The sequence below is a fragment of the Amia ocellicauda genome, chromosome 2 (genome assembly GCF_036373705.1).
Source record: "Amia ocellicauda isolate fAmiCal2 chromosome 2, fAmiCal2.hap1, whole genome shotgun sequence".
Taxonomy (NCBI): Eukaryota; Metazoa; Chordata; class Actinopteri; order Amiiformes; family Amiidae; genus Amia; species Amia ocellicauda.
In genome coordinates, this window is record NC_089851.1 from 1,587,180 (window position 1) to 1,608,824 (window position 21,645).

Genomic DNA, 21,645 nt, shown 5'->3' on the forward strand with positions numbered 1-21,645 from the left:
CCCGCACGCCCCCGCACGCACTAACAGCAGCCTGAAGCGCCGGGTATAGAGCGCTGCGCGCATGCGCACTGATCGCCCACACGCAGGGAGCGAATGGCGCGGAACTATAAACGCGCGGTTCGGTTTCCCGGGCCGGTGATGCGGCCGGACCTTCCCAGCTCAAGCGGTTCAGTGCAAAGTGGGAGAAGATCGCATTTGTCTTTTTAAATTATTATTATTATTATTATTATTATTATTATTATTATTATTTTATTTTTTTAACGCAGAAGGGTTTTTTGGATATAAGTCTGTGCAATGCTGATGCGCTGGTCTGTCGCCAGGAGCAGCCGGGCTCTGCTGGGAGCCGAGCGGCCAGGGCGTCGCTGTGCCCGGGGCAGCGGCACCTACACGCAGGGGCAGAGCCCGGAGCCGCGCATCCGCGAGTATTTCTACTACATAGACCACCAGGGCCAGGTGACACACACACTGTGCAGCGCCGCACAGTATACAACACACACACACACACACACACACACACACACACACACACACACACTGTGCAGCGCCGCACAGTATACAACACACACACACACACACACACACACACACACTGTGCAGCGCCGCACAGTATACAACACACACACACACACACACACACACACACACACACACACACAGCTCAGCATACAACACACACACACACACACACAGCTCAGCATACAACACACACACACACACACACACACACACACACACACTGTGCAGCGCCGCACAGTATACAACACACACACACACACACACACACACACAGCTCAGCATACAACACACACACACACACACACAGCTCAGCATACAACACACACACACACACACACACACACACACACACAGCTCAGCATACAACACACACACACACACACACACACACACACACACACACAGCTCAGCATACAACACACACACACACACACACACACACACACAGCTCAGCATACAACACACACACACACACACACACACACTGTGCAGCGCCGCACAGTATACAACACACACACACACACACACACACACACACACACACACACACAGCTCAGCATACAACACACACACACACACACACAGCTCAGCATACAACACACACACACACACACACACACACACACACACACACACACACACACAGCTCAGCATACAACACACACACACACACACACACACACACACACACACACAGCTCAGCATACAACACACACACACACACACACACACACACACACAGCTCAGCATACAACACACACACACACACACACACACACACACACAGCTCAGCATACAACACACACACACACACACAGCTCAGCATACAACACACACACACACACACACACACACACACACACACTGTGCAGCGCCGCACAGTATACAACACACACACACACACACACACACACACACACACACACACAGCTCAGCATACAACACACACACACACACACACAGCTCAGCATACAACACACACACACACACACACACACACACACACACAGCTCAGCATACAACACACACACACACACACACACACACACACACACACACACAGCTCAGCATACAACACACACACACACACACACACACACACACACACACAGCTCAGCATACAACACACACACACACACACACACACACACACAGCTCAGCATACAACACACACACACACACACAGCTCAGCATACAACACACACACACACACACACAGCTCAGCATACAACACACACACACACACACACACACAGCTCAGCATACAACACACACACACACACACACACACACACACACAGCTCAGCATACAACACACACACACACACACACACACACACACAGCTCAGCATACAACACACACACAGCTCAGCATACAACACACACACACACACACCTCAGCATACAACACACACACACACACACACACACAGCTCAGCATACAACACACACACACACACACACAGCTCAGCATACAACACACACACACACACACACACACACACACAGATAGACACACTGTGCACTGCCGCTCAGCATACAACACAACACACACAGCTCAGCATACAACACACACACACAGCACAGCATACAACACACACACACACACACTGTGCACTGCCGCTCAGCATACAACACAACACACACAGCTCAGCATACAACACACACACACACACAGCTCAGCATACAACACACACACACACACAGATAGACACACTGTGCACTGCCGCTCAGCATACAACACACACACACACACACACCTCAGCATACAACACACACACACACACACACACACACCTCAGCATACAACACACACACACACACACACACACACACACTGTGCAGCGCCGCACAGTATACAACACACACACACACACACACACACAGCTCAGCATACAACACACACACACACATACACACACACACAGCTCAGCATACAACACACACACACACACACACACACACACAGCTCAGCATACAACACACACACACACACACACACAGCTCAGCATACAACACACACACACACACACACCTCAGCATACAACACACACACACACACACACACACAGCTCAGCATACAACACACACACACACACACACACAGCTCAGCATACAACACACACACACACACACACACACACAGATAGACACACTGTGCACTGCCGCTCAGCATACAACACAACACACACAGCTCAGCATACAACACACACACACAGCACAGCATACAACACACACACACACACACACACACTGTGCACTGCCGCTCAGCATACAACACAACACACACAGCTCAGCATACAACACACACACACACACACACAGCTCAGCATACAACACACACACACACACACACACACAGATAGACACACTGTGCACTGCCGCTCAGCATACAACACACACACACACACACACACACACCTCAGCATACAACACACACACACACACACCTCAGCATACAACACACACACACCTCAGCATACAACACACACACACACACACACACACACACAGATAGACACACTGTGCACTGCCGCTCAGCATACAACACAACACACACAGCTCAGCATACAACACAACACACGCACTGTGCACTGCCGCTCAGCATACAACACAACAACACACACAGCTCAGCATACAACACACACACACACACACGCACTGTGCACTGCCGCTCAGCATACAACACAACAAAACGCACAGCTCAGCATACAACACACACATACAGCACAGCATACAACACACACACACACACACTGTGCACCAGCTCATAGTATACACACAGAAGACACACTGCACCGCCGCTCAGCATAAAGCACACACACCACTTTTGCACTGCCGTTCAGCATAGATTAACAAACTGTACAGTCGCAATATCAACACACACACACTGTACTGTACAGCCGCTCAAGTTAATCACACGCGTACTCTTCCACCCGGATTGACACACGCACTGTAATGCGTAGTCAACCGAGACCGCAGAAGGTGAACGCAAAGACACAGCGTCACTGCAAAGAGTTCAGATTGCCAGACACGCAAAGCACAGTGTCTTTAATGATTACACCTGCATCTACCCGCCCGTCTGCTGCTGCCTGCTGTGTAGCGACACTGTCTGCACAGTGCTGGCTTGTATTCTGTATCATTACCAGCAGAGAAATAAGAAGCCACGATATTGAGTAATGCCGTCCTCCCAACCCACAGCTACATTGTTTAAATTGAATCAAAATATTAATAAAGTAGAAAAACTGGTAAACATTATAAATGGAGCATCGACTCCAAAACTGGATGACTCTAATAAAAAGCTGTTGTTATTTTGTAAAACGTTCATGACACTGGAATTGCGGTCATTGGTGTGTGTGGACGTGTCTTGCCTGTGCAGGTACAGGCAGTGACACCTGTGTGTGTCAGGGACGGTGGGCTCCTGGTGTCCCTGTGTGTTAATGCGGTTGCACGTGTCCTCTCTGTCCTCAGCTGTTCCTGGACGACACCAGAGTGAAGAACTTCGTCACCTGTTTCAAAGGTACGGCAGCGCTGCTCTGGGCCGGCGCTCCACACACGGGTCTCCACAGCAACACACGCCTTTTGAAACGTGTATATATTTGATGTATTGATGTGTTGGTATGTCAGTAGACATCAGTAACAGGTGCACTGTGTTCAGTGTGAGTGCTTTACAAATGGAGGTCAGTCAGTATGCGGAGTAGCTTCATTTAGAAGCTGCGCTCACAGATCTACCAGTGACAGCTTTTTAGTGGTGCGATGTACTGTCAGCCCGGGGCAACTTAATCAGGCTCACCTGCTGATATCACACCACTAAAACATTGTCACTTTCAGAAGCTGAGAAGCTCGTGACTCCAGCCTGTGACTCCAGCTCTTGCCTCCCACAGACCGGCACTTCCTGGTGTTCTTCTTCAGCCGCCTGCGCCAGAACGAGAGCGGCCGCTACCAGGACTCCTTCCCCTTCCTGTCACTGTGCGGCCGCGAGCGCAACTTCCTGCGCTGCGACGACCGGCCAGTGGTCTTCACTCAGCTGCTGGGGTTCAACGCGGCGGACGGGGACGGGGACGGGGAAGGGGAAGGAGGAGGAGGTGCGGCAGAGATGCACGGAGGAAGAGAGGGAGAGAGAGCCAGTGAGGGCCTGGAGCTCCTCTCCTTCTGTGGCGGGGGCAGGGAGCTGGCCGTGCCCTTCCGCCCCCAGGCCCTGTACATGCACCCGGACTCTGGGCGGCTGTACCACCCGTGTGCCGGGCGGGCGGGGGCAGTGGGGCTGGTGCGCTCTGCTCTGGCCTTCCAGCTCAGCTCCCGGTTTGAGTACCCCTCCGGCCAGACCCTGACCACCCAGCCCACACACTTCCACTGGGCGGGGGAGCGGCATGTGCTGACCAATGAGCTGGCTGCACACTTCACTTAGCACCCGGGGGCTGTGTGTGGGGGGCTGTGCTGCGATAGAGGGGCCACAGGCACACTGGAGACTGGGGAGGGGCGAGAGACAACTCCTGCACTTTACTTACCTGAATGCTTTTGTAATAAAGACAAATGACTGTAAATAAGGAAAGAGTATCTATTGATTGTAATAGTAATTGGGTCTGTTGCTGTAACTCTTCTACATAGTTCTATCGATTGTGTAGTCAGGCTGCAGTGTCCCAGTACTGATGGGTGACTGTTGATGCCTCCCGCCCTGCTGTAGTGCTGGTTGGGTCTCTGTTAAGGCTCTTCAGCTTCAGACACAGCAGCCGTGATCCGTTATCCTCGGTCTGCGGCCGCCTTCCAAAGGGTCAGGACGGAACGCTCCAATAGCCAATTTGTAGACTTGCTGTCCAAACATTGTAAAATAACATTCTGGAATTAAATTAAAAAAAAAACTACAATCCAGAGACACAAGATTACTAAATAACAGAATACAGAGAATTTAAATATAACTTTATGCTAATTTAATAACATTAACAAAATATACTGTATATTGTGTGAAAAGTAAAATATTTATGTGATGTGTACACAATGTTATTGGGCAACAATGCAAGAAAATTAAAAACTGGTCCAAGGTAATACATTCCTACAGAATTTTTCTCAATACCAGGATACAATCGAACTACAACCTCACACACCGTTACCAGAATGCGAGGTGTCAGCTGGGACAACACTAATTCAGCCCTGGTGGGTCAATGGTCATTCCTGAGCCCGAGGTCAATGCTGTGGGGACTCTCTCACCTGTGAAGATGCTCTTGGAAGCGGGCCGCTCTGGACTCCACTGCCTGTCACTGTGGTGACATTGAAGATGTGCTCGGTCCCTGGCTTCAGATGACAGTCAGCGCTCGTATACCGGAGAACAAGAGCAGACAGACTAATTCGTCATCGAGTGCACACAGTTCAGTAATGCTTTTACATTGCATCCCAAACCATGTGATCGATTGTCAATTAATCAGACTGAAGTCCATGCCAGTGCGTACGGGGTTAATGGTGATTTGCTAATGGATTTTGGATGTGCAGGTAAATGTGTTGTGTTCAGTCAGTCATGGAAATCATGCCCTTTTTAAAGGTAATTTCCATGGGATCATTTGATATTCAAGCAGCCTTCTTAGAATGGGGAAGAAACAAATAATTCAAAATATCATTGAGATTATTAAGAAAATAGATTTTAATTTGCCATCACTGCATTTCATTCACTTAGTGCTCACAGTCCTTAAAAACCGAGTCATCAACAAATCCCAGTGCAATGTATTTATTTTTGCACTATTTTTCATACCCACATTCACTCAAATGCTCAAAGTGAAAACTGTTGTAAGTGTGCTAAGTGTACTGCACAGCGCATTAGATTAATGCTCAATCAAGAACACACAAGACCGTTTATTTCACACATTGGCTAAAATGTATATTTAGTTAAAGTTTTTAACATTGTTTCTTTGGATACAATAATCTCCCAGTGCTCTCCACGATGATTGAGATTAGAAAACAATATAAGTAAAGCAAAACATCAGTCCTGTCCCAAAGTGCAGTAAGTAGATGGGAGAGAGGAGATGTACAGAAACACGTTCCGCAAGTATTTTGTATGGATATATACACACTCACCTAAAGGATTATTAGGAACACCTGTTCAATTTCTAATTAATGCAATTATCTAACCAACCAATCACATGGCAGTTGCTTCAATGCATTTAGGGGTGTGGTCCTGGTCAAGACAATCTCCTGAACTCCAAACTGAATGTCTGAATGGGAAAGAAAGGTGATTTAAGCAATTTTGAGCGTGGCATGGTTGTTGGTGCCAGACGGGCCGGTCTGAGTATTTCACAATCTGCTCAGTTACTGGGATTTTCACGCACAACCATTTCTAGGGTTTACAAAGAATGGTGTGAAAAGGGAAAAACATCCAGTATGCGGCAGTCCTGTGGGCGAAAATGCCTTGTTGATGCTAGAGGTCAGAGGAGAATGGGCCGACTGATTCAAGCTGATAGAAGAGCAACTTTGACTGAAATAACCACTCGTTACAACCGAGGTATGCAGCAAAGCATTTGTGAAGCCACAACACATACAACCTTGAGGCGGATGGGCTACAACAGCAGAAGACCCCACCGGGTACCACTCATCTCCACTACAAATAGGAAAAAGAGGCTACAATTTGCACAAGCTCACCAAAATTGGACAGTTGAAGACTGGAAAAATGTTGCCTGGTCTGATGAGTCTCGATTTCTGTTGAGACATTCAGATGGTCGAGTCAGAATTTGGCGTAAACAGAATGAGAACATGGATCCATCATGCCTTGTTACCACTGTGCAGGCTGGTGGTGGTGGTGTAATGGTGTGGGGGATGTTTTCTTGGCACACTTTAGGCCCCTTAGTGCCAATTGGGCATCGTTTAAATGCCATGGCCTACCTGAGCATTGTTTCTGACCATGTCCATCCCTTTATGACCACCATGTACCCATCCTCTGATGGCTACTTCCAGCAGGATAATGCACCATGTCACAAAGGTCGAATCATTTCAAATTGGTTTCTTGAACATGACAATGAGTTCACTGTACTAAACTGGCCCCCACAGTCACCAGATCTCAACCCAATAGAGCATCTTTGGGATGTGGTGGAACGGGAGCTTCGTGCCCTGGATGTGCATCCCACAAATCTCCATCAACTGCAAGATGCTATCCTATCAATATGGGCCAACATTTCTAAAGAATGCTTTCAGCACCTTGTTGAATCAATGCCACGTAGAATTAAGGCAGTTCTGAAGGCGAAAGGGGGTCAAACACAGTATTAGTATGGTGTTCCTAATAATCGTTTAGGTGAGTGTATATAGCTACCAAAACATACTGAAATATAAAGACTTGGATTTGAAAGTAAATTAATGTATTTGACATTACATATCAACAACCATTGACCATTCACTGTATAGAAATGCATGTTGATTTGTGCCAGACATACAGTGGGGGAAAATAGTATTTGATCCCCTGCTGATTTTGTACGTTTGCCCACTGACAAAGAAATGATCAGTCTATAATTTTAATGGTAGGTGTATTTTAACAGTGAGAGACAGAATTAGAACAACAAAATCCAGAAACATACATTTCAAAAAAGTTATTGGTCCTTGATGATTGCCAGCCAACATTTTTGGGGAACCGCCTGTCACTAAAGCTCACCTCCAACACCTTACTGCCTCTCATGGGGGTGAGTTCTCCGGTGACTGACCTGAGGTAGACTTTGGTGGGTTGCCAGCTGTTGGGGTTGACTGGGTCAGTGCCTGGTAGCACTCCGGGACGGAGGAGGGAGATGGTGGAGCCGGTGTCGACCAGGGCCTGGCATGCCTGTCCCTCCACCCGGCATGGGAGGTACAGGCTCCTGCCCTGACCAAATCGTCCCACTTCAGCGATGAGGGGAGGAGATGGCGACGGGGTGCAGGGCAGCATTTCCCCCCTGAGCTGCCCTGCTGGCGTTTCCCGGTGGTTGTTTGGCAGTGTGAGGAGCTGGAGCGAGGCACCACCGGGCAGACCGCACTGTGGAGTAGTGGTTGGGGCTCTGGACTCATGATTCCAAGGTTGTGGATTCAAATTGTGGGTGGGGCAGTGCTGTTGTACCCTTGAGCAGGTACTTCATTTAGATTGCTCCAGTAAAATGCCCAGCTGTATAAATGGGTATAAATGTAAGTTGCCCTGGATAAGAGCGTCTGCTAAATGACAAATAATGTAATGTATTATTATTATTATTATTATTATTATTATTATTATTATTATTATTATTATTTTTATTTCTTGGCAGACGCCCTTATCCAGGGCGACTTACAACATAAGTGCAAAAATACAGAGAAGTACAAGGCATCAATCATTACAAGTTCAACTTAGCTAAAACATAGCAATTCAAAATACATTTTACAGATTCCAATTTACAATTTACACAAGTACAGTAAGAGACTTCCTACATCCTGGACGGTGAAAGCTAAGTGCTGTCAAGATGTAGGGTCACAGACGAGGGCTACGGGAAAGGGAGCAAGGAGGAAAACAATCAAGAACGCGAGAAGCATAATAAAACTGTGAAGTGCTATCTAGCAGGGATAGAGGACTAATATTACAAGTGCTGTCGGAAGAGATGCGTCTTGAGTAAGCGCCGGAATGAGGTCAAGGACTCTGCTGTTTTGACTTCGGTGGGCAGGTCGTTCCACCACTTAGGGTTCAGGGATGAGAAGGAGCAGCTCTGGAGGAGGGAGAGTGGAGAGGAGGCAGAGTTAGTCTTCTGGCACTGGAGGAGCGCAGTGGTCTGGAGGGGATGTATGGAGAGACGAGGGTCTGAAGGTAGCTTGGTGCCGTGTGGTCGAGACAGCGGTAGGTGAGGGTCAATGTCTTGAACTGAATGCGTGCCGCTATCGGGAGCCAGTGGAGGGAGCGGAGCAGTGGAGTAGCGTGTGTGAATCGTGAATACCAGAATACCAGACGAGCCGCAGAGTTCTGGATGAGCTGGAGCGGCGGGTAGTAGTTACAGGCAGGCCGGCCAGGAGGGAGTTGCAGTAGTCCAGGCGGGAGAGGACCAGTGACTTGACGAATCGAGTAGTCGGTGAGGAAGGGACGGATCAGGCGTATGTTGCTCAGGAAGAATCTACAGGTGCGTGTCAGCGTGGTGATGTGCTGGGTGTAGGAGAGCGCAGGATCGAGGGTGACTCCTAGATTTTTAGCGGAAGAAGAAGGAGAGAGTGTGGTGGATTCCAAGGGGATCGAGATGGGAAGGTCAGCAGAAGGTGAGGAAGAGTTGGGGAAAAACAGGAGATGCGATTGGAGAGGTTGAGCTTGAGGTGGTGTGAGTGCATCCAGGCGGAAATAGCAGACAAGCAGGAAGAGATGTGAGAGGGGATGAGAGGGTCGGAAGAGGGAAAAGACAGGAAGATCTGGGCATCATCAGCATAGAAGTGGTAGGAGAAACCATGGGATGCGATGAGGGGGCAGTAGTTCTGAGGAGAGGTGGCGTCAAGGGTTGGTTTCTTGAGCAGTGGGATGACAGCAGCTTGTTTAAATGCAGAGGAGAAACACCCAGAGAGGAGTGAGGAGTTGAGGAGGGAGGAGATGAAGGGAAGTAGATCAGGAGCGGTCACTTGGAGGAGGCGAGAAGGGAGAGGGTCCAGGGCACACGTTGTAGGTTTGTGATGTAGGAGGAGAGCGGAAACTTCAGCGTCTGAGAGAGGTGAGAATGAAGAAAAGGAAGCTTGATCGGTGGGAGGTTTGGGTGTGAAGGGAGAGGAGGGGGGACTGTTGAAGAGCCTGTGGATGTCTGCAATCTTGGAGGAGAAGAAGGAGGCGAAATCATCAGCAGTGAGAGATGAGGGAGGAGGAGGAGGGGGGCAAGGAGGGAGGAGAAGGTGGAGAAGAGTTTGCGGGGGTTGTTGACAGTGGATTCGAAGAGAGATTAGAAGTAAGACTTCTTGGCTGAGGTGAGTGAGGAGGAGAATGTGGACAGTGCAGAGCGGTAGTGTTTCAGGGCAGCTGGGAGTTTGGACCTCTTCCACTTCCGTTCGGCGGCATGCAGACTAGTTCAGGTTGAGCGGAGAACAGCAGAGATCCAAGGCTGAGGAGGGGAGGGACGGGCAGGATGAGACGTGAGAGGACAGAGAGAGTCAAGGTAGATGGTGAGGGAGGAGAACAAAGAGGAGGTAGCACAGTTGACAGATAGATGGGAAAAACAATCAATGGAAGGTAAGAGAGTGAGGGCAGTGGAGGCAAGGATGGAGGGGGAGACAGAGCGGAGATTACGGCAGAAGGTGACAGAGGGAGTGGGTGGAGTGGGGAGGGAGGGAGGGGAGAGAAAGGGAGAAGGAGATGAAGTGGTGGTCTGAGATGTCCATGGGTGTCACGGAGAGTGTTGAAGGGGAGCAGCCTCTAGAGAAGATGAGGTCTAGCTGGCGGCCAACCTTGTGAGTGGGGGGAGATGTGGAGAGAGAGAAGTTAAAGGAGTGAAGGAGAGGAAGAAGTCTGGCACAGTGGGAAGGGTTGGAGAGGTGGATGTTGAAGTCTCCCAGGAGGATGGTAGGTGAGGACAGCGAGAGGAAGGAGGAAAGAAGAAGTCGAGTTCATCCAGGAAGGAGGTGAGTGGACCAGGTGGACGGTAGAGAACTAGAAGGAAGAGGTGAGAGGGAGAGGTGATTTCCACTGCATGGAATTTAAAGCTGTGGGTCGTAATAGAGGAGAGAGAGGGGGGGACAGAGAAGAGAAGAGAAGAGAAGAGAAGGGAAGAGCCGGTAAGACGAGGGGAGTGGGACAGGACGAACAGAGAAGATAAGGCGGCCGGGGAGATCCATGTCTCGGTGAGAGCAAGGAAATCCAGGGAGTGGTGAGAGGTGAAGGCGGAGATTAAGTCGGCTTGGTTGGAAGCTGAGTGGCAGTTCCACAGACCTCCAGAGAGTGGAGTAGAGGGGAGGGAGGAGGAGGGGAGAGGCAGAGAGATGAGGTTAGAGGGATTAGGGAAGCAATGGCGAGTAGGTGCACACCATGAAGACGGAGAAAGGAGGACGGGAATCGCAGAGATCGTCATGGCTTCTTGCTGTTGCTATGCAGCGTCTCCTCGCAGTCTTCTCCTCGCTGGAGTCCCACAGCTAGCGTCCCACAGCTAGAGTCCCTGCCCTTTGGAGATGGGCCCTTCAGAAGGGGGACACTGAGGCTGCTGGCGCTGACTGCTGGTGCAGAGGGCCAGGAGGCTGTTAAATACTCCACCTGTAACTAATTAGGACAGTGCACACCTGCGTTGTGTTGAATGACACATTTAATTTACAATGATACAATGATACAGTAATGGATATTGCTGTAGCTCACAAATTAACTTCTGTTGTTTGTTATGTTATGCGGTTTGTTTCCTGCACTCTACTGAGTGATACTGAGGTGTGTTTCCACATGGGTTTAAATTACTTCTAATTGGTCAGACTTTTTCCAGTTGCAGCCTAAAAATGAAAAATCGAGACATTTTCTATCTTAGTAATGTGAATGTTAGTAATGTGAATGTTTCTAAAGTCGCTCACGTTGCTCTCCTGCAGTGTGGAAGCTCCTATTGAAATACAGGCAGTTCTAAAATGTTCTCTCACATTGCTCGTGTCCAGTGTGTACACACCTTTACAAACATTTGTAAACCACTAAACATATGTCACTGTAAAAAATGCAGGTCTACTTGATTATACAAACGGGCAGATTATTGTAATGCAAGAACTACAGATTGTGATTACACCAATTGTGTATAATAAATCATATGTGTGCTTATACAAAAAGTTTACAAGACGGCAGTCTTAAGCCTATTGTAGTTTGATGTTGTGGCAAGTGGGCTATGGTGAGGGTGGCCCACAAATCAAATCCTGATTAGAGCCTCCAAAAGGCTAGAAATGGCCCTGACTCCAGTTCCACATTCAGCAGCAGATGTAGTTCTGTGCAGAGTCTCTGTCTCGCTCCTGACTGACTGTGTTTCTTCTCAGGATCACACAAATGTCCACACAAACAGGGTGCTCCGGGCAGTCAGAGGTTGTAGTTGCAGTCCTTCTCATCGGGTTAGCTGCCTCCATTGGGGAAGGAGAGGGGTTAAATAGGCAAACATCAGCTGCCGCTGACGTCACAGTCGCCACGGTGCTCATTGCCCGCAGCCTGTTTGCGAGGGAGCGGATAACACCGCTGCGGCACATGAGCATCTAATCAGCGGGCGTCAGCAGCAGCCGTACCGAGACAGACAGCAGCCTGTCACAGAGGTTATTTAAACCTTTCCTAGGGAAATTCTCATTAAATGGGGAACTATTTCCATGTGTACCATTACACTGACTGTACCCAAAACATTTACATATGCATTTAAAACCCATTACACAAAATACCATTAACCCTGTTTGTGTGGAACACATTGTAATCTTATTTATTGATCAATGAATACCAGGAATAATTTGTGGTTTGGAATGCAATGTTAAAGTTGTACACTGTCCATGAAATAATAAAAAAATTATGCATTAGTTAGAAAATTAGTTAATGGAAATCAGTGCTGGCTGATATGGCCTGGCTCAAAGTTACTCCATGTAAATTGGTTGTTGTCCATCTATACACACATCCACAGGAAAATCGCAAATTCCAGTTGCAATACATTGCACTTTTGAGTTGCACCGGAGATCGAGGTGTGTCATGGCATCAATCACGTTGAGACAATGTAGCTCCTGTACACACATCTAGCATGCAAATAGTATCTGGGCTGATGAGAAATGTGACAGCTGATTGGCTTGAGTTTCTGCAGGCAGCAGTGGCAGCAACAGCCAATTTGCATGGATTAACTTTGAGCCAGGCCAGCATTGATTTCCATTAAAAGAATGTAGATAGACAGGCTGGGAGACAGTATTGGAAGATGGCACTGGGCCAGCAACCAAAGAAAATATAGATAATACTGGGACACACACTGACAGATTTGAAGACTGTAATGAGATATAACAAAGAGACTGCACTGGGAAAAAGAACCTGGACAAAGAGCAGACAAACTAGGAGACAGCACTGGGACAGAGCAGCTCTGCAGACACACTTTGAGACAGTGGACAGTGGACACTGAATTAAACAGGTAAGAACCACAGCTCATAGCCTATAGGGACCTGGTGTTAGGGGTTCAGTTGGTTAAGCCTCCTGTGGTGGAAGACCTGGTCTTTTGGCATAGAGGGCTTAACACTGTACTGTGCTGGAGCCGCTGCGGTGCGGAGTGCTCGGAGGGGTTCCAGTGGTGCGTGGTTAGAATGCTGGGCCGGGAAGCTCCAACCTCAGACAACTACACGTGCACTGAGCTGTCAGGATATACGCTGACTGTGGAAGAGAAGAGAAGATCATCTCTTCTCTTGGTCAGTAGAGCACAGTGATGTCCATCCAGCCCAGATACTTCAGTGTGTTTAAATGTGTCCTTGTGTGATTGTGTCCTTATTTGTGATGGTGATCTGGTTATTCTTTAGTGATTGGAGGGGATGTTAACATGGTTCAGGATGCTTCCATGGAAGTACAAAAATTAAATGTTAAAAAAATGTAAATATTAGTGTTAAAACACTTTCATACCACTTTTAATTGTTTTAATTTGTTAAAGATTATTGTAGGCATATAGATCAACATAATAGAAACTTTCAAGCATTTCATGTTTTATTAGATTGAAGTCTTTATCATTTTCCTTTATCACTGTCCACTGTACAAAATTAATGTTGCAAAAACAATGAGGAATTCACAGTGGGTGTCTGGAGACCTGAAATGCGTCATTTCAAAGTCGAAAAGCTTAGCTGAAAATCTCCATGGAATCCATGAAATTAGGCAGATTTTGACTCAAACATATCTTTGCTTCCCAACCACACATCACAATGGGACACATCCAGTGAAAAATCACTTATCAACCAACATTATGCAGGCAAACATTATGTCAATCACAGAGATCTATTTCGGTGGAGCTCTGTAATTGAAACGTGTGAGGATGCACAAATTTCCATTTGTGTGCCTGAAAGAAATAAGAGATAATTTACCTATTTTTTATTTATTGTTAACCGTCAGAGATGGAGATCAGCCTTGAATGGATTTTGCTGGAGCGGTGCTCAGGTGCACTCCAGCAGCTCCAGACCCCTGCTTCCTCCTCAATCGCTATTGTGGTGATGCTGGATGCACACATTCTCTGGTGTCAGTGTTAGGCAGAGGAATGATTGAGAGTTCTTTCTGCTTGGAGTAGCCCTTGCTAATGTGTCTGTGCTGATCTTGGGATAGTTTTTATTTTATTTTGTTCACTTTATTTTTATTTTCTACTTTGTTTTGGTCCTTTGAAGGGGAGGGAGTTTGGGGACTTGGTGTCCGATTGCTCAATTTTGGGTTATTGTACGTTATGTTTGTTATGTTCAGTTTTCATTTAAATAAAATGAAAAAGGATTAATTAATAAAATAAACACTGTCGTTAGGGCCCTGTCACTCTGGTCAGCCTGCTTTATGCATCCCAGCACACACATCCTCCTTTGCCTTTCACTGGATTGCCGAGTAATCAATAGTTTTTGAAAGAAAAAGTAGCCATTCCATATTGCTTTAAAAGTAAAAATCTTTCAGTGTTTGGTTGCATTTCAATGCATTCTACTCGCTTTGCAAAATTATTAACAATCTGTGTATTATTTCTTGTTTAAACTATTGTTCGGGGTCCGTCTCGTTTTAGTGTTGATGCTTTAAAAAAATATATATATATATATTGCTGATGGTCCTGGAGTGTGATGATGAGGTCCCTCTTCCAGAGGATGCACTAGATAAAGAGATAGAGATGCCACTCCTTTAGTTTGTCCTGGAGTGGGAGATGGAACTGCCCAGCCCAGAGTTTCCCACAGAGGAGGTGGAAGAGCAGCTGGTGCCACAGGAGATGCTGCCCAAGCTGGATCTCAGCGTCCTGGCCGGATGAAGTAGTGCTATGGCCAGAGACACAAAAACCAGCACAACCATTGCTGGGAGCGGAGTTACAAGATGTGCTGCATTTACCATCCCCAAAAGCTATAGTGCCACTGCTGCTGCACCCGGAGGAGGAGGTGCTACAGGCAATGCTGTTATGCCCTGAGTATCGCCACAGCCTGAGGGGGACATGGAGCTCAGGCAGATGATGTACCCAGAGGGGGACACAGTGTTGACTGGATCAGAGGGGGAAAAGCAACATGTGTTGGGTTCAGGAGAGAAAGATGGAGCTGAGCCAGCCACTGTAGTCTTAGAAAAGTCCTACAGGCAAAATAAAGGCTGGGGGTTCCACCACATTCCCTGACCTCCATCACTGCTCTCCATGCTGGCACTTGCTCGGGGGCTCCCTGTGCCTCGCTCCCCTGCTACTTTCCTTGTTCCCTGTGCCCCTTGACCCTTAGTGGGGTGTCCTGGTTGCTGGGTGCCTGCTGCTCGGCCCTCCACCGCCTCCCTCCGTGGCCCCTCCACGTCATGCCGTCACCGCTGCACACCTCCCCTTCTCCCCCGTTGTGCCATGACATCGCCCTGTCCCCTTCTCTCCACTAGATGTTGCCCTTACTCCATCTGTCTTCCTGATTCTGTCTCCCTTCTAGTCATTATTCAATCTAGTCTCCTCACCTGACCCTCATCTCGTTCCTCGTTTTCCTATGTATTTAAACCTCCTGCTCTCAACACACCTCACCAAGTCTTGTTAGCTTTTTTTTTTGTTACAACCCTGAGCCTTATCTTGTGTTTTTCTAAACCCGTGTACCAGACCCTGCCTTGTTCTTTGTTGCTGTTTTTTTATCCTCCTTGCTGCCCTGTTTGCTCGATCGACTGTCCTTTTGCCTGCCCTTTTGACCACAACTCCCGGACGCTCTTTTAACAAGTCCAGTCATATTCATCATATTTTCCTGTCTGCCCTACACCTGGATCCACCACCCCGGTCTGCTCTATTATGACAGACGCCACATCTAAAAGGAGTAAGGATCTTGTTTTGAGTTTTGTTTTGTTTGGTTCTGTAAAATAATAAACCTGCACTATACTTCCTGTTCCCATCATTACCACCCACCACATAGTGAAAATATATATTACTTAATTTCCTTGTTTTACTTATTAATTTACTTATAATCTTTTCACTAATTACTGTGTTGTTTTCACGTGTTTGTTTAAACTGAACTTGATCACTAGAATAGACACACCTGGAGATATCTGAAAATGGCTGTGCACCGATGCTCCCCATCCAACCTGATGGAGCTTGAGAGGTCCTGCAAAGAAGAATGGGAGAAACTGCCCACAAATAGGTGTGCCAAGCTTGTAGCATCATACTCAAAAAGACTTGAGGCTGGAATTGGTGCCAAAGGTGCTTCAACAAAGTATTGAGCACAGGCTGTGAATACTTATGTACATGTGCTTTTTTTTATTTTTATTTTTAATACATTTGCAAAGATTTCAAACAAAGCCTGTTGAGAACAGAAAGGAAGATTAATGATTAGAGATTTATGCACCTACCTTGTTTTTGGTATTCCATTGTCCCATGAGTCATCTGACCTCCTCTGTGGTGCAGCACAATTCCATGAGGGCAGAAGTGCTATGGAGATCACAGAGAGATGGAGGGGTGTTGATATAGCAGTTGGCCAGCAGAACATCACATCAGTGCCTGCCTTGCCTCTTCTCTAGAGCCCCTGGAGAGTTTAATGTGACCAGAGAGGTTTGCCGGACTGGCACTCAGGGAGTCACAACCCGAGGAAGAGATAATTCATGGGAATTACATACTCCTTGCTTCTGTTATGAGACTGTGGGAAGGGATTCGTTTTTGGAACTGTTCGTATACATTTATTTTTAGTTTTAGTGTTATTTTACATATTTTGTATAGCCCTATATAGTAAAGGCTTTTTGTAGGTGCAGTGAGGGAAAAAAGTATTTGATCCCCTGCTGGTTTTGTACGTTTGCCCACTAACAAAGACATGATCAGTATATAATTTTAATGGTAGGTGTATTTTAACAGTGAGAGACAGAATAACAACAAAAAAATCCAGAAACACGCATTTCCAAAAAGTTATAAATTGATTTGCATGTTAATGAGGGAAATAAGTATTTGACCCCTTCGACTTAGTACTTGGTGGCAAAACCCATGTTGGCAATCACAGAGGTCAGACGTTTCTTGTAGTTGGCCACCAGGTTTGCACACATCTCAGGAGGGATTTTGTCCCACTCCTCTTTGCAGATCCTCTCCAAGTCATTAAGGTTTCGAGGCTGACGTTTGGCAACTCGAACCTTCAGCTCCCTCCACAGATTTTCTATGGGATTCAGGTCTGGAGACTGGCTAGACCACTCCAGGACCTTAATGTGCTTCTTCTTGAGCCCCTCCTTTGTTGCCTTGGCTGTGTGTTTTGGGTCATTGTCATGCTGGAATACCCATCCACGACCCATTTTCAATGCCCTGGCTGAGGGAAGGAGGTTCTCACCCAAGATTTGACAGTACATGGCCCCGTCCATCGTCCCTTTGATGCGGTGGAGTTGTCCTGGCCCCTTAGCAGAAAAACACCCCCAGACCGAGGGAGACTGACAGTTATTTTGTGTTTCTTCCATTTGCAAATAATCGCATCAACTGTTGTCACCTTCTCACCAAGCTGCTTGGCAATGGTCTTGTAGCCCATTCCAGCCTTGTGTAGGTCTACAATCTTGTCCCTGACATCCTTGGACAGCTCTTTGGTCTTGGCCATGGTGGAGAGTTTGGAATCTGATTGATTGATTGCTTCTGTGGACAGGTGTCTTTTATACAGGTAACGAGCTGAGATTAGGAGCACTCCCTTTAAGAGAGTCTCAGCTCGTTACCTGTATAAAAGACACCTAGGAGCCAGAAATCTTGCTGATTGATGGGGATCAAATACGTATTTCACTCATTAACATGCAAATCAATTTATAACTTTTTTTAAATGCGTTTTTCTGGATTTTTTTGTTGTTATTCTGTCTCACTGTTAAAATACACCTACCATTAAAATTACACACTGATCATTTCTTTGTCAGTGGGCAAACGTACAAAATCAGCAGGGGATCAAATACTTTTTTCCCTCACTGTATATGCTAGTTTTAGGGATTTCCCTATTTGCTATAATTGGGTGTTGGTTACAGGTGGAAGACTTCTTGTCCTGCCTCTGTGTGTATACTTTGCTGAGGACCAATACATCATTATTTAACCTTTGTGTCTGTGTGCTGGGTGTGCAAAGTGTCAAACCTGCCTGGGGGGAGTATATAGGGTGGTATGAGGTACCCCTTCCTCATAAACTATTGCAGATGACGTAGTCAGAAACGTACGGCTTTGGAGTCACTACCACCCGTGGACATTTGTTTGGTTGATTGTACTGGTCTGTTTGGTTTGAGCTATTGAGCTGATTAGCATCTCCTGTCTTTCTCAGGACAGTCCAGTGTGCTGTTATGGAGCAGAGCTGCCTGCCTCTTCTATTGCTTATAGGTGAGTTATCTCCTTTGACTCAACTGAACTGTGTGTGTGAGTTGTGTGTGTGTATATATGTGTGTGTGTCTCTGTGTGTAGGTGTCTCTATGGCTTCTCTTCATATATATAAAATAATAAATAAATAAATATATAATTATTATTTTATCAATAATACAGGAGCTAAATTCATTACAGAGTGAGTCACCATTATGTGTCATGTTTTATGCAAATGTTTTTGCTGTACAGTCAGTCAGTGGCCCTTGGGAACACTATGATTAGGGCCCTGCATTTTCTGAGATTTTTTTCAATTTGAATGCCATGCCCTAGATGTCGCTATAGCCTTCCAATTATGGTAATTTAATTCACAATTTAAAAAACAAAAACCAATTGTAATTTGACTAATCAGAACAACAAAAACTAATGATGATGAGTATAAGGTGCAATGTAATGATCAATGATAAAAGATACATTGAGTCAAAAGCATCGCAATCAAATAGCATTAAATTGTATTAATGGAATTCTTCACACCGATGGGTATATTTTGCACAACTTATGATTTATCTTTAGACCACATTCAAGGGCACGCCTCGGGTCCCAGTCACATACAGGACATGGCCGTCATCTCCGCATTTGTACAGAGCTACACTGCTACTGTTGAGCCCTGGATCCCTGCAACCATCAACATCTGGGTTGGGAGGAAATATCAGTTACCGCTTACCACTACTAGGAGCATGTAAAAGTTCCTTTAAAAACACATCTTCAGCAGGGTCAATGGAAGTATGCATACAAATTGTAGCAGTAGTTGTATAGTATAATAACACAAATAATATCTAAACCATAAAAAATAAAATGCACTATCCAGCGCTCATACAGTGAGGGAAAAAAGTATTTGATCCCCTGCTGATTTTGTACGTTTGCCCACTGACAAAGAAATGATCAGCCTATAATTTTAATGGTAGGTGTATTTTAACAGTGAGAGACAGAATAACAACAACAAAATCCAGAAAAACGCATTTCAAAAAAGTTATACATTGATTTGCATGTTAATGAGGGAAATAAGTATTTGACCCCTTCGACTTAGTACTTGGTGGCAAAACCCTTGTTGGCAATCACAGAGGTCAGACGTTTCTTGTAGTTGGCCACCAGGTTTGCACACATCTCAGGAGGGATTTTGTCCCACTGCTCTTTGCAGATCCTCTCCAAGTCATTAAGGTTTCGAGGCTGACGTTTGGCAACTCGAACCTTCAGCTCCCTCCACAGATTTTCTATGGGATTAAGGTCTGGAGACTGGCTAGGCCACTCCAGGACCTTAATGTGCTTCTTCTTGAGCCATTCCTTTGTTGCCTTGGCTGTGTGTTTTGGGTCATTGTCATGCTGGAATACCCATCCACGACCCATTTTCAATGCCCTGGCTGAGGGAAGGAGGTTCTCACCCAAGATTTGGCATGGCCCCGTCCATCGTCCCTTTGATGTGGTGCAGTTGTCCTGTCCCCTTAGCAGAAAACCCCCCCCAAAGCATAATGTTTCCACCTCCATGTTTGACGGTGGGGATGGTGTTCTTGGGGTCATTCCTCCTCCTCCAAACACGGCGAGTTGAGTTGATGCCAAAGAGCTCGATTTTGGTCTCATCTGACCACAACACTTTCACCCAGTTCTCCTCTGAATTATTCAGATGTTCATTGGCAAACTTCAGACGGGCCTGTACATGTGCTTCTTGAGCAGGGGGACCTTGCGGGCGCTGCAGGATTTCAGTCCTTCACGGCGTAGTGTGTTACCAATTGTTTTTTTGGTGACTATGGTCCCAGCTGCCTTGAGATCATTAACAAGATCCTCCCGTGTAGTACTGTGCTGATTCCTCACCGTTCTCATGATCATTGAAACTCCACGAGGTGAGATCTTGCATGGAGCCCCAGACCCAGACCGAGGGAGACTGACAGTTATTTTGTGTTTCTTCCATTTGCGAATAATCGCACCAACTGTTGTCACCTTCTCACCAAGCTGCTTGGCGATGGTCTTGTAGCCCATTCAGGTCTTGTGTAGGTCTACAATCTTGTCCCTGACATCCTTGGACAGCTCTTTGGTCTCGGCCATGGTGGAGAGTTTGGAATCTGATTGATTGATTGCTTCTGTGGACAGGTGTCTTTTATACAGGTAATGAGCTGAGATTAGGAGCACTCCCTTTAAGAGAGTGCTCCTAATCTCAGCTCATTACCTGTATAAAAGACACCTGGGAGCCAGGAATCTTGCTGATTGATAGGGGATCAAATACTTATTTCCCTCATTAACATGCAAATCAATTTACAACTTTTTTTAAATGCGTTTTTCTGGATTTTTTTGTTGTTATTCTGTCTCTCACTGTTAAAATACACCTACCATTAAAATTATAGACTGATCATTTCTTTGTCAGTGGGCAAACGTACAAAATCAGCAGGGGATCAAATACTTTTTTCCCTCACTGTATGAACCAAAGAGAGATTTTAGCCATGAGACTGGGTCCCATCCAGCCCAGTCATATATCCTAGTGGTGATTCAACAGGCAGCGAGTAAATCCTAGATATGGACCAGTAGAGTTGGAGCAGAAACAATCATTGGGCGTGTCTGCGAGTGAAGCCACAGCCTTAGTGGCAGGGTGTCGCATAGAGGGAGGTTTTGGGCCTGTTCCCAAACCTTTGTGTCTCGTTAAGAGCAGCTGCTAATATGGCGAGGACTGTTGTAAAAGCACATACAAGCGAGGTCACCTGCTTAGGCTTAGAAATTAAGTGCCATGGGGAGTCTGCAGAAT

General features: G+C 46.5%; 1 protein-coding gene across 1 annotated transcript; it reads left to right on the top strand.

The window, feature by feature from the left end:
* The first annotated feature begins 298 nt into the window (after positions 1 to 298).
* c2h8orf82 (chromosome 2 C8orf82 homolog) lies at positions 299 to 5,579 on the top strand. The gene is made up of 3 exons (XM_066716165.1): positions 299 to 453; positions 3,988 to 4,036; positions 4,401 to 5,579. The coding sequence occupies exons 1-3, from the start codon at positions 301 to 303 to the stop codon at positions 4,922 to 4,924; spliced, it is 726 nt and encodes a 241-aa protein (XP_066572262.1). The 5' UTR covers positions 299 to 300; the 3' UTR covers positions 4,925 to 5,579.
* Positions 5,580 to 21,645: the final 16,066 nt, after the last annotated feature.

Bases quoted from the DNA above. Each gene is read 5' to 3' on its own strand.
- c2h8orf82 (XM_066716165.1), top strand. From the start codon at position 301: ATGCGCTGGTCTGTCGCCAGGAGCAGCCGGGCTCTGCTGGGAGCCGAG. The intron at 454-3,987 runs GTGACACACACA...CTCTGTCCTCAG, and splicing joins ACATAGACCACCAGGGCCAG to CTGTTCCTGGACGACACCAG. The intron at 4,037-4,400 runs GTACGGCAGCGC...TGCCTCCCACAG, and splicing joins CTTCGTCACCTGTTTCAAAG to ACCGGCACTTCCTGGTGTTC.